Consider the following 13,947-nt stretch of genomic DNA (forward strand, 5'->3'; position numbering starts at 1 on the left):
CTGAGATGCTTAGTAAATATGGGCCCAGTTTTATTTTCTTAAAGACCATTGACCATTAAATATTCAATGATCATCTTTTCAAATAATATAATATTCGATGAGAAGCATTTGGTGCTGATATTCTCAGTTGTTGTGTTTATTTGGAATAAGAAGTATGTATTATTGTAATAGTAATGTATCATTAAGAGATTTACTGTCATTTGTTCAGTGTTGATGCAGCCCTGGATGATGGCTCCCTTGGGAGACTGGTGAATGATGACCATATAAAACCAAACTGCAGAATGAAGACCATCCGTGTGGATGGTAACCCTCATCTTTATTTGCCATAAGAAGCATCTGTCCTGGTGAAGAGATCACATACAATTACGGCGATTCTGAGTGGCCATGGCGATGCAAGGTATGTAGATGTTAGTAATTTTGTGCATTATTTTAAAGGATTGGTGTATATTAAATGCTTTAAGCAGTTTAACACACTTAACATCTGGTTTCTGCCAGAGAATGTGTCTTACAGTATGTTGCTATAAGTTCAGGAGCAGGATGCTAATTTTTCCCTTCAAAGTTTTTTTTTTTGCATCTTTTGTCTATGGAATCATGCTCACTGTGTTATTAGGGATAGTCCATAAGGACGCTAGTTTTTGGGACAGTGTTCTGTATTAGCGTTTATAAATTGGTATCAGGTCTAAAACAGTGCTGATGTGCCTGTTCGCATGCAACATGTTTAGCATTCATTGCGTAAACATTGGCACATGGAGAAACACAATTGCAGCTCAAACTGTGAGCTAAATAGCGATATCCAATATTTAGCATGTCTGTAATGTAAGTTAACTGACTTTTGATAAATTCAATATTTAAGTTTGCATATACAGTAGTATAGCCTGAGTCGACTGATTACATGAAATAGCATAAAAATATTTTTGTTTGCTTGCTTTATGCCCGTAAATATTTAAAACCTTCAAAACTTTTTTTAGATGACATCGTCTAAGAATTCACCACCTCCAGAACAAAAAGATACAGCAGATAAAAAGGCATCCAAAAAGGTGATGTAGAAAAGAGTAAAGTGTTATTCTTACGATTACAGTTACTCTTACAAATGTGTGCACTGTTTATTATATCTGTGCACAGTGTGGACATTGTAGCGTTTTTATTTTCTGAATATGCAAACTTTGACTTTATCTTTTGTATACATTGTTTGATATTCTGCTGGATAAGTGTTTTTTCTTTCTCTTAGTAAAAGTGTTTCTGAATGTGAAATTTTATTTCTTAGTGCCCGATAAGCGAGTTGCCATCAGACAGTGCTGCCTGTGAAGAACTGACCGTAGAAACAGACGAGGTAAATTAGTTATTCTGCATTTAAGTAAAGTCGTGTTTGTGAGAACTGTGTTGACGTACACATTTACTGCAGTGTTTTACCTTTCTGTAGCTGCATATAACCTGATAATTGTTTTGTTCAGCATTCTACCCATGAATTAAACACCTCATCTCAGTCAGAAGTCAGAGCTGAAGTAGAATTTAATATTCAAACCCTTTGCCTGTAGTAGAATATTTTTCTTTTTCCTGAATTTCAGGTTACCCTTGGTATGGCCCAATTGTCCTCAGAGAAGCAGAATTATATTAAGAAGAACGGTGGGGAGAAGGTAATATTGAGAATTACATGATTCAGGAAAATGATTACCTGTAGTCTTTACCTATTGAGCTATAAGTCTAATACCTGGATGTTTTCTATTCTTAATATTTTCAGGTTTATCCTGTCAAAGAGTCGTTGGTTAAAGAGGAGCTGAGCTTTTACTTATTAACACAAGGACTTGAACAGGTATTTAAATATTTAGATGTATTTGTTAGACATTATTTACAGTATTTGACAGTTTTTATTAAAACTGGAACAACACATTGTCAGTATAGGTTTTAATACTGTGTGAATGTGTTTGTATACACCGTTCCACACTGTGCCTAACCCCAGGTTATCATCTTTCTAAACCCTACTTTTAACTTCATGTAAAGGAGTGTTTCACACTTGAAATTAAGGAGTGGGATTATCATCGCATTTTACCTGTTGTTCTAAAACACTGCTCTGTAGCAGGGTCCACACCGCTTTTGCAGGGTTAACACCGCATTGTGGTGCCAAACATGTACAGTGTGGAACAAAGCAGGGGTAGAATGTTATGACTTGATACTTAGCAACATACAACCAATTAGAAAGGCCTTGTGTAGAGTCACAGAAACTGACCAGCGTACACCTCATATCAATAACTCTACACGCTGTGTAAACAACCATATCACCATCTGAGGAAAGTGTGAATACTGAAAGAATACTGTCATAAACACCTAAATTGGAGTAAAAAAAAAAAAAAAACATTGCAGAACTCTTAAAACAGTCGAATTATTATTGGGAAAGTGTTTTGTAGTGTTGATAAAGTTGTGTAAGACATAAATCTGTTTTATAAGGACATCCCCCTGAACATGTTCTAAGAGTATGTCCTGACTGAAGAATCTGTGTGTTGTGAGTTTTACAAAACCCTTGTCTATGAGGACACTAGTTATTATTGGGACAGTGTACTGTATTAGTGTTTATAAAATTGTGTATGACTGAAACCAGTTTTAAGAGAACACTGTTTTATTAGGACATCCTCAGAACATGTTCTCAGTGTTTGATCTGACTGAAGAATCTCAGTGTGTTGTTAGTTTTACAAAAACCTTGTTTATGAGGACACTTGTTTTTAACAGGGACATGGGGTGGGAGATGATTCTTTGGGCCAAGGAAATGCAAAATTTTAATTTAAAATTTATATATAGAAACACAATTGCAGCTTAAACTGTAAGCTGAATAGCGATAGCCAAGATTAAGCATGTCTATGATGTAAGTTAATTGACTGATGTAAGTTAATTGATAAATTAAATATTTAAGTCTGTATATACAGTCTGCCTATACAGGAGTATAGCCACTTCTGTGTAAAAGGTAGTAACGAAATAAGATTGCTAAGTCGACTGATCACATGAAATGGCATGGAAAAAAATGTTTGCTTGCTTTATGCCTGTAAATATTTTAAACCTTTACAACTGTTTTTAGATGACATCATTTAAGAATTCACCGACACCAGAACAACAGGATACATCAGATAAAAAGGCATCCAAGAAGTTGATGTAAGTGACACTTTTTTTTTTCCTTTTGAGTACAGTTACTTTTGACAGTTAGTCAAGTTCTTCCACACCAAACGTGCTCATCCATGTCTTTATGGACCTTGCTTTGTGCACTCGTGTGCAGTCATGTTGGAACAATTAAATTCAATTTTATTTAAATAGCGCTTTTAACAATTGGCATTGTCCCAAAGGAGCTTCACACAATCAGGAACAGGCAGGGGACATCCCTAACCGGTCCCCAAAAAGTTGAAAGGATGAAATTGTCTAAAATGTCTTGCTATGCTTGAGCATTCAGAGTTTTTCACTGGAAATAAAGGGCTGAAACCCCTGAAAAACAACCTCACACCAGTTCCAACATGACTGCACACCAGTGCACAGAGCAAGGGTCCATAAAGACATACAGAACATCAACAGATGCCTTTAAAAAGCTCTATACTTCAGAGAGTTGATTTCACACACTGCCTTAGTTACACTGATTGAGGCCAAATTTAACAAACCATTAACACTATCATTCACCCAAGATGTACAGTGTCTTCATCAGTTCCTTGAGAAGACTGCAAATATGGCGTTTGGGAAACTCAAAGAAACATCATCTCAGGTCTACATTGATCTTGCCAAAGCAACACTTGCAAGAATGATTGTTTTTAATCATAGACATGCTGGCGATGTGTAAAAAATGCTGCAAGTTTTCAGGAAAGGGACAGTACTGCTCTTCATGATTTTGCCCTGGGCCTCAGCAAATTTTAACAGAAACTCTGCAGTCATTTTAGTCCCTGTTTGATGTTGTGTGCATGTTAAACACATTTTGACATTTCTCATGTCACTTTTACTTTAAGGCGAGATTGTGACAGTGTGAAGCCAGTGGACCTGATGCTGAAGATAACGTTGCTGCTGGTGCCTCTAATCATGTAGGTATGGACTCATCTTAATGTATATCTGTAAATTTTTAACCCATAATTGTATTTAGGGAATAATTACCTATAGACTAAATGTTTTATATAGTTGAAATGTTTACATTTATTAATTAGTGCATGACTAGAATATTGTTGAAATTAGAGATGCTATATTTAGGACGAATTTAGTTATTTCTTTCCTTTAAATATACTTTTCCTATGTATTACACAGCTTTAAATTTGTAATCAAGCAAGTTAAGTGGTTAAACTGTATATGGTCAGGTTTTATAAAGTGTTTTTATAATTTCCATTAAATATGTGATGTCCGTACTGTAGTGGCAATATTTTAAGGCATATGCTGTATGTATAGTGTTGCAGTACACAGGGAAGTTCCTATTATGCAGATGTACAATTCAGAGATTATAGGTAAAATGTCTTTCATATTAACACCAATATGCATAAAATTACCTTTTATAAAACTTGAGAATGTACACTTGAACTACTTGTTCAACTTAAGTCAATGAAACCTTATTTACAGTTGAAACCAGATATTTACATACACTTTCAGAAAAAAAAACTGTTCTTTCTTTACTGAAAAAAATAAGGGTACAAAACTTTTCCTGTTTTACTTTGATTTAATGTTTGACAGTAAAGGAACAAAAAAGGTTTTTTTTTTTATTTAGTATTATTAATTAATTTTTTAAGTGCATGTAAATATCTGGTTTTAACTGTATATAGCTTTTCTCAATTGTCATAAAGTAGTAGTTATAAAGCAGCTTTACGTAGAATAAACATGATGGAAATACAGAAAAATCAGGAAAGGATAAATAGTATCACTTGGCTGTAAAATGACTTGGCTTGGCTTGTTGCACCACTCATTTTGGGCCCCACTTTGGCCTATTTTCGGCCCAGCAAAAAGAAGCCCCAGACCTTACATTTCCACCACCATGCATCACTGTTCGTAGAATGTTCTTTTTTTAGAATTCAGAGTAGCAGTGATCAATATAGGTTGTTTTACATATTGTATTTTCTTCAGATGTTTGCTGGCCATATAATTAGAATTTTGGGTATGTGCTTAAGAACTGTTGAGGTTTCTTATCAGTGCATTGCTTATGTCTTGCAGGTATTCAGAAGATGCCCACTGAAACACCTCCTGAAGTTTCTCAAGGTACCTGAGATTTTACATTGGAATATAGCCAGCAATGTAAGTACATGAACCTCCCACAAAATTCAGGCTTAATAAAGTAAGTATTCTTATGTACAGGTAATGAGTCCAGGACAAAGATTGGGAACCCATGAATAAGTTGAAGAGTGTGTTGGTCCAATGCTGAGATTTTTTTACAACTGTGATGAAACTTTTGAAAGCACATATAACTAAAGGGAAACTCGGCACTTTGTCTGAATGCCAGCAGTGTTAGACTTTGTAAGAAATGGAGGTCTTTGCTTGAAAAGGAAAGCCCAAAATAAGTGATACACAAGCAAGTACGTTATTTCTTTGAGATTTTTTTGTCCACTTATTTTGTTTTTCATTTACATATGCAGCAGATTGTTTTTAAATTCTACAGTTGTTCTTAAATTCTGCTTTAACATTTTATTTTGAATAACTGGTTTAGGTTTCATCTTATGTTTTATTGATTATATATATAGCTATGCCTTATTTTATTTAGATTGTTTTGAATGGTTCAATGGATTAAGATGCCTATGAAAGTACATAGTTGTACATGATGGATGTCTGTTTCTTCACTTGGCATGCTTGAACTAAAAAAAAGTTTTTCAATATTATTATTTCAATATTATAATAAAAATTTAATATAATAGTACTTGTGTTTATCCTGGCAATGCACTGTTGTCAATTTTGTGTGTTGCATTTGGATATGTTCCAATAAAACACATTTGTCCCTGTAGTACTGTAAGATCTTTTATTGTGTGTTGTATTTGCAAAACGGTTCTTTCAAATCACCTTGGTCCTGGCAATGCACAGTATTGTCATGTTTGTGTGTTGTTTACTATAATGTGCCAGTAAAACACATTTGTTCCTATAAACCAGCAAATTTACTTTTTCTGTGTGTTGTAAACTGCATGGCGTCATAAATCAGTAGGACCTAGTAAACCCCAATTTTCACAGGGGCGGGTACTTTTAGGAGTGGGCGGGGAAGTCCTTATGTACCACTTAAATATCATGTTATCATATTTTGAGTTCTGTTGTGTGTATAGGAAATCCTGAGTGAGATTCTTTTTCTGCAGAACAAAAGAAATTTTTTGATAGTATTCTCATCTCTGTAAAGCATTGGGAAAGGTGGGTCCCTTTAAACCACCACCCTACTGGTTTGGCCTTTAAAGACCTTATAAACCACAAAAACCAGTATAGGTGTGTGTGTGTGTGTGTGCAGTTCTTAGTGTGTTTGGGTATGATTCTCAGCATGGCTTAGCTTGACTTGGCAATATTTTTGCCCACTCTTCTTTGCAAAAACTTTCCAAATCTGTCAGATTATGAGGGCATCTCCTGTGTACAGCCTTCCTTATGATCACCTTACAAATTTTCAATCAAATTAAGGTCTGGGATCTGACTCTGCCATTACAAAGCTTTAATCTTCTTCTGGTGAAGCCATTCTTTGTCTGATTTGGATATATGAGTTGTTGTCATGCTAAAAGATGAAGTTAGTCTACCTACTGTAGCAGAAGCCTGAAGGTTTTGCGCCAAAATTGACTCTCCACCTTCATTAAGGCCCCAGTTCCAGCTGAAGAGGAAAAACAACTCAAATGCATGATGCTGCCACCACCATGCTTCACTGTGGGTATGGTATTCTTTTGGTGAAGTGCAGTATTGTTTTTGTGGCAAACATTTCTTTCGGAATAATGGCCAAAAAGATCAACAAAGAATAAAAAAAGACTCAAATTTATTTCAAAAATAGAATTTTGAAGTCCGGGCTATTTACAAGTGTGTGAGTGACAGTGTTTAAATGAGTGTAACTATAAGTCTAATGAAACTGATTGTCTAAATTAATGTACAGTAGGTTATGGCCAGTAAAGTAATTTTTGGTCATGTTTGTGAGGCTGTGGTGAATTCTGGGAATTGCAGCCAAAACTAACACTGACTTGACAGGAATAAAATTTAATCAGGATTAAAAAGAATCGTGGTAACGTCAGACAAGCTGTGTCATAGGGAATGGTCTGATTGGTTCCCTGGGAACAGTATCATAACAGTATCATTGTTAAAACTATTCTCAGTCTAAATGTTATTAACATAATGAGTTATAGTAATTATTATTCAGCCGTTTTTATCATGAAAAAAAGTTATCAATTATTTTATTTATCATAAATAAAAAGATCAATACATTTACTGTCCTCTGACAATAACTCAACATTGTATTAAACACACACACATGTGTGCAGTTTTCAGTGTGTTTGGGTAGGAGTCTATCAGCATGGCTTAGCTTGACTTGGCAATATTTTTGCCCACTCTTCTTTGCAAAAACTTTCCAAATCTGTCAGATTATGAGGGCAGCTCCTGTGCAGAGCCTACTTTAGATCACCTCACAAATTTTCAATCAAAATCAGGTCTGGAATCTGACTCGGCTATTACAAAGCTTTAATCTTCTTCTGGTGCCAGAGGTAGCTCAGTGGTTAAGGCTACGGTTCGGATGATCCCAGGTTCGAACCCCACAACCACCAAGCTGCCACTGTTGGGCCCTTGAGCAAGGCCCTTAACCCGCAACTGCTTAGATGTGTAATGGGATAAAAATGTAAGTCGCTCTGGATAAGACCATCTGCCAAAATGTCTAAATGGAAATGGTGTAGCTATTCTTTGTCTGATTTGGATATATGGGTTGTTGTCATGCTAAAAGATGAAGTTAGTCTACCTAGCAGAAGCCTGAAGGTTTTGTGCCCATATTCACTCTCCATCTTCATTAAGGCACCAGTTACAGCTAAAGAAGAAAAACAACCCAAATGCATGATGCTGCCACCACCATGCTTCACTGTGGGTATGGTGTTCTTTTGGTTAACTGCAGTATTGTTCTTGCAAACATTTCTTTTGGAATAATGGCCAAAAAGTTAGTTCTTGGTTTCATTAGACCATAACACTTTTTCCCACATGCTTTTAGGAGACTTAAATGCATTTTTGCAAAATTTAGTCAGGCTTGGATGCTTTTCTTCACTCTACCCCATAGCTCAGCCTTTTATAGAATACAGGATATTGTTGGCACATGTACTACACAGCTGGAACTTGCCAGAAATTCCTGCCACTCTGTTAATGTTTCCGTAGGCCTTTTGGCAGCATCCCTTATCAGTTTTGTTCTTGCCTTTCCATTAATTTTGGAGGGACGTCCCGTTCTTGGTAATGTCACTGTTGCGCCATATTTTCTCCACTTGAGCCCCAGGTATCAGAGGGTGTGCACAGTTATGCAGCCACATAATTTCAGTTGATTTTTCAATTGAGTTGTAAAGGTTATCGATCACATTAAAGATGGAAAAAGTTCTGAAATAATTTATCTTTGTCTATATTTTTTTACATCACAAAAACCTGCCAATTAAAAAGGGATGTGTAGAAATTTTAGATCCACGTGATATTTTATCATTAAATCATATACAGATGACGACAAAGAGCAAACTTAATCACACGAAGGAGTTAGAGATAATCTCCACTGTGGAGCGTTCTTTATCCTCTACATGTTCTCCATCTTATTACCGTCACTGTGAGCTGTGGTGCCAATAATTTTGAAACATACTGTATATAAATTACAATAACATAAATTGATGAATGATGATTAATTACATGTTTTGAATTTGTGGTAAAACGTGTTGCTCACTTTATATTAATGATGTATTTATATATTTTTATTTGTATATATGTACTGTGTTGGATTGTTGCTACTTGCTAACATTCCCTCAGCTGTTCTGTTCATAGCAACCAAGGGTTACATAGCAACAGTCACTAAGACGCATTCTATCTCCCTAGAACGTACAAGCTTGGAGATAATTCACTAAATAAACTTTTAAAATTCGTTAGATGGGCGAAATCCATCTTAAACGGCTCTGAAGATAAGATAAGAAGAAAAAAGTAAGGAAGATTGAAAGAAGAAACAGCCCTATGAGCCGGAAGTGTGTGCGTGATCGTGTCTGTGCGCGTGTGGGCCTGAGCGCTGTTGTTGACCAATGCAGGAAGTGCGCGCGCTCTAAAGCAGCCTTTCCCCACAGCGCGCGCACTATTACGATCAGAGTTACTCTGCGGGACTATGGCTTCACTTCATTCCTGCTGTTTGACTGTACTGTTTGTGTGTCTGGGATTTTGCCACTCAGTTATTAAAGGTAAGAAATAGTTGCAATGTATTTTTTTTTTGTTTCAAAATAATGCATTCTCTGCAAAAGTTTTTTGTGACAAAAATATAGAGATATATACTGTAAGTTGCACTCAACTACTTTTACATCTGTCTACTTACTTAGACTGTAAACAATAATGCACATTATTATATATATATATATATATATATATATATATATATATATATATATATATATAAACTTTACGTGCTCCGTTAAAAAACACACACAACTAATCAAGTAATAAGTACTTATTATTTTGCAAAAAAAAGTTTTTTTTTCATAACATAACATAACTTTATGTCAAATCTTCTGCCTTTGCTAAGATATGCTTTGATAAATATCTGTTTATATATGTGTGCAAATAATTTTAATCTCATTGGTTTTTAAACTTTGAATTAGTTTTATTAGTTTTTATTATAATTTTACGCCTACTGGACATTGTGGTTTATTCTATGTTTTTTTTTTTTTTTGGAGCTATTTAGGTGTTTTAATTGGGTTTCCAGGTTATTCTAAACGTTTTTGTATGGTTATTATAGGGCATGCTATGGATACTGTAAATACTGTAAATATAAAGTTAACTCATTTAGTAGCAGGGGTCTTTACGATACCTATAAAATGCTTTAAGTACTGTATTGTAAAGATCTTGATAAAGTACCGTATGATATTCAAACAATCTTTACAGTACCCAGAACATGCGTTAAATATTATAGATAATAAAAAGGTGGATCGTACAGTATATGGTACTCAACGCTATTACAAGCTTTTAATGTTTATTGTAAGGTGTGTCGTAGCTAAGATAATGCAAATTATAGATACAAGACATTTTATTTTTATACACAGTACTCTTACTGTATATGCAGGGCTTTTATGCTATAAAGCTATTTTGTTGGTGTCATTTTCGGGACAGCATATTGAGGTAAATAGTTTAACCCTATTGTTACAAGTTCAGTGTGTTCACAGAAAGCTTTTAAGGTGTAAAATTGTGCATCTGGGTAGAGTACTACTCAACTACTTCAACTACTTCGCCCAGTTCATATATATGTGCCCAGATTATCACTATTGTAGTTTATATACCAGCTGTGCCCGTGACTTAATTCACATGGAATTTAATTGCACACACATAAGCATGTTTAAAAAAAATGTACAGTGCCATCCGTTGAATTTTGGAATGAACAAATTATCTTTTCAAGGTTGATTTTTTTTCATGCTATACAGTAAGGGCGTTTTTCATTTAAATTTTAAATTAGCATATCATCTCTTCACGTGAGCCAATTAGGATAAAACAAAGCCTACAGTACACTGTATGTTACTTCAAGCTCAGCCAAATACAGCTGTGAAAACCCCATTAAAATGTGTTCAGTAGTTTTTACGTAATGCGTGCTTAAACAAACAGACAAACAGACAGACAAATATTTTAAAAACCATCTTGATCTTGTGTTCTATTCATTTCTGCTGCATGACAAACATGATGTTATATAATTTTTATCCGTTATCACCAAAATGAGGATGGGTTCCCTGTTGAGTCTGGTTCCTCTCAAGGTTCTTCCTATTACCATCTCAGGGAGTTTTTCCTTGCCACTGTCGCCGTCACACTTGGCTTGCTCATCAGGGACAATCTCATTATTATCTTTAAGGATTTGTTGTGCTCTGTAAAAACCCTTTCTGATAGCCAACCCTCTGGTGTAAGGTTCAGCATAAAATATTTGCATGTGTCAACTTACATTTCAAGATCAGATACATTTCAACAGTGGAAGGTTGTGAGCGAGGGTTCAGCAGCGGCGGCTTGGCGATGCTGGGATTGTGATCAATAACCCAGTGAGAATCTACTAACCCCGTAAGAGCATTAGACAACCAATGACCTGTTCGAGATCCTACGTTTTCATTTTTGTGTGTAACACAACTCTTCCAATTTCCGCATTTTTAGCAAAGAAACTTTACAGTAGGAACTGAGGAATCCATAGCTAAAGAATTTTAACCAATAAACTTCGTAGACATCAGCCAAGGAACTTTAGTGCACATCCACATCCATACAAAGCATATAACACATTTAGAAAGCTGAATATTTTCTTCACCATTGTATTTTTGTCTTCTTTTTAGTTCAATAAAAAATATATAGTTCTAATTAGTCTTTTAAATTGTTGAGTATTTGAACCAACCCACAGACTGACTGTTTCATCATGCTCCCAAACTATTAGTCTTACTTTCCGATGATGACTTGCAGTGACCATAAAATGGGTGAGTATGATTATATAACCACAGAAATCACTTGGTTTATTTGAGTCTTAGAGACATTTGTTTTGCGACTTGACTTCCTGGTTAAACTGCAGCCTGCTGAGAACAAAATGTTGGCTAAAATATAATGGAATAGAAGTTTATAAATGGTCTATTTCAAATGGAAAGGCTTCACCATTGGTCTGAGATACTACATCGTTGGCTCTAATCAAGGAGCGCGCAATAAAGATGCAGCCAAGCTGATTTGTAATTTGATTTAATTAGTTACTCAGTATTTGCTTTGCTGGCATGTGTAACAATAAAACCTCTGACAAACAAATTATCAGTACATGGCCTGTTCACACTGGCTTTTGTGAAGGAAAGAGAGACGAGGGAATAAATAAAAAGCCTGGCTTTAAGTCATTATCATGACAAATGATCAGAAGTAATTACACACTGGCTAATGAGCATGGTACAACAGAGTATCTACATATTTTAAATGCCACTGAGTATAACCTGTTCCTTCGATTTACTACAAATATTAAACACAAGTCTGACTCATGGGCCTTAAAATATTTATGTTCTTAAAATGTTGTGAAATCTGGTGCCTAGGCAGAGCATGCCTCACGGTCATTAAATTTTCATTTTTGCTTGTTATCTTAGGAGACTCATTTCCTCTTTATGTCAGAAGGGGATCCATTTCCATGTCGAGCGCCGTTAGAGCATGTTACTCATGAAACACACTGATCCGCTTTGAACCTGTGACAGTACGCTTGCTTTCACCTTTGATGCAATTGCTTTAACTGATTGCCCCACCCCCAAATGGGTCGGCTTTGCATTAGTAATGTTGCTGTGTGTCCACAAACTCCAGTACTGTAGGTGGCAGTAAGAACCTATTTGGTTCGTGATCCATCAATAAACACAAAGGAAGAAAAAGAATACAACAAAGGCAACCTCCATACTACAGTATGCCTACGGTTGATCCTTTTTAAGTTAATGTCCGGAGGGACTCACTCGTCTGGCTTTCTGCATTCTAAATGACCAAGTCTGTGTTTTGGTACTGTATGTTCGCAATCGTACCTGATTCAAAATACTGAGCTTGAAACCACCTTTTCAAATGCCCCCGAGCATGGTACACTGATCCATGCTCGAGCCTTCACACTATTAAAACGAACTGGACTTTGAAGTCTAGTTACTCGGGTCGGTGCCCACGTCCTTAATATGAAAACACCCTAAACCTGCTTTCACACTCGGCACAATTGTGTTGTACCATGCCCAGGTACGACTGCTCCCACCTCCAGGGGTCTCCGCAGCGGACCATCCGATCCGCACACAATTTGGTACAAATTTGACGCAACTGACGCAACCCTTTAATTTTGCTACCCGGGCAGTAAATGCAGTGACACGATGGGTAGTATCGTGTGTGACAACACACCAGCGGCAGGGCTTGACCCTCGATCCTCAGATCCTCAAATCAACAACTGAAGAACCTTAGCTGCCTGAGACTGAGACAGCACTCTCTCATATTTGAACCGGATTACAGTGCATATTTATTTACGCTTTACAATACAGCGGACGGCCGTATGCACCTAGTTGGTCAAAAACAAATGGAACATAAAGAGAAGAAGAATGCAGGGAAGTCAACCTTCACACCATGTCTAATATTATTGACAAAGGAAAAAATAACACCCTTTTGTGTGCCTTATTTCTTTATTAGGTATGGATGCGTAGTTCATAGGATGAGATTGGCACGTGCTGCACACACGAACACAGTGATTTCAGAGGAAAGGCGGACTGGAGCATGGTACAGTACACTGATCAATGCCAGGGCATGCTATGGGGTAAACACAAGGGGTCAAGCATACTGCTATCTGAGCCTCTGTCCATAATGTTAAAGGACCCTGAGTCTCTAAAGGATTATTTCATTCATGCGGACAAAAAGCCATTAATACTTCACAACAAAAAGTTAACAGCTAGTGGGCGAGAGCGGTGTAAACATGGGGGCGTACTCTCACTTTCCTTTGTTAATCATAGTGACAGCCAAATCGTAGGTGTCTGTGACTGTGGAAGGGGTTAATAGCACCATCTAAGTGTGTTACGCTGTTCTGTAAGACTTCATGAGCTTGTCAAATTTTGATAAAATGCAGTTGGCCGGCTTCACATTTCTCGTTGTCATTTGACTGGAAGAGCTTGCGGTTGGCACAGTGAACAGAAATCCCCCAAAAGCCCCTTTATCATTCAGTAACCAGGAATTAGACCTTCAGCTCACGAATCATACTCAAAATGCGTGAAGATTTCAATACGAAATACATTGGATTTATATTACAACACTTGGCTTGAGTGAAATTTGGGATAATTTGCTCAAATTTTAGAGATATACCCATCT

At 36.3% G+C, this 13,947-nt stretch overlaps 1 protein-coding gene and 1 long non-coding RNA gene across 6 annotated transcripts in view; both read left to right on the forward strand.

The window, feature by feature from the left end:
* Positions 1-3,973: 3,973 nt before the first annotated feature.
* LOC128524579 (uncharacterized) lies at positions 3,974-6,405 on the forward strand. 2 transcript variants are annotated; one of them, XR_008360544.1, is made up of 3 exons: positions 3,974-4,047; positions 5,152-5,196; positions 5,293-6,405. It is a non-coding gene; the product is annotated as an uncharacterized LOC128524579 (long non-coding RNA). The 2 variants fall into 2 exon arrangements; XR_008360545.1 differs by having other exon boundaries at positions 3,981-4,043.
* Positions 6,406-9,175: 2,770 nt separating this feature from the next.
* tfpia (tissue factor pathway inhibitor a) overlaps positions 9,176-13,947 on the forward strand; it is a 42,870-nt gene continuing 38,098 nt past the window's right edge. For all 4 annotated transcript variants that reach the window (XM_053496423.1, XM_053496425.1, XM_053496426.1 and 1 more), the window contains exon 1: positions 9,176-9,335. In XM_053496423.1, coding sequence (XP_053352398.1) covers positions 9,263-9,335 — 73 coding nt within the window. In that variant the 5' untranslated portion in view covers positions 9,176-9,262. The remainder of the gene's footprint in view (positions 9,336-13,947) is intronic.

Source organism: Clarias gariepinus, chromosome 5, assembly GCF_024256425.1.
Source record: "Clarias gariepinus isolate MV-2021 ecotype Netherlands chromosome 5, CGAR_prim_01v2, whole genome shotgun sequence".
Classification (NCBI taxonomy): domain Eukaryota; kingdom Metazoa; phylum Chordata; class Actinopteri; order Siluriformes; family Clariidae; genus Clarias; species Clarias gariepinus.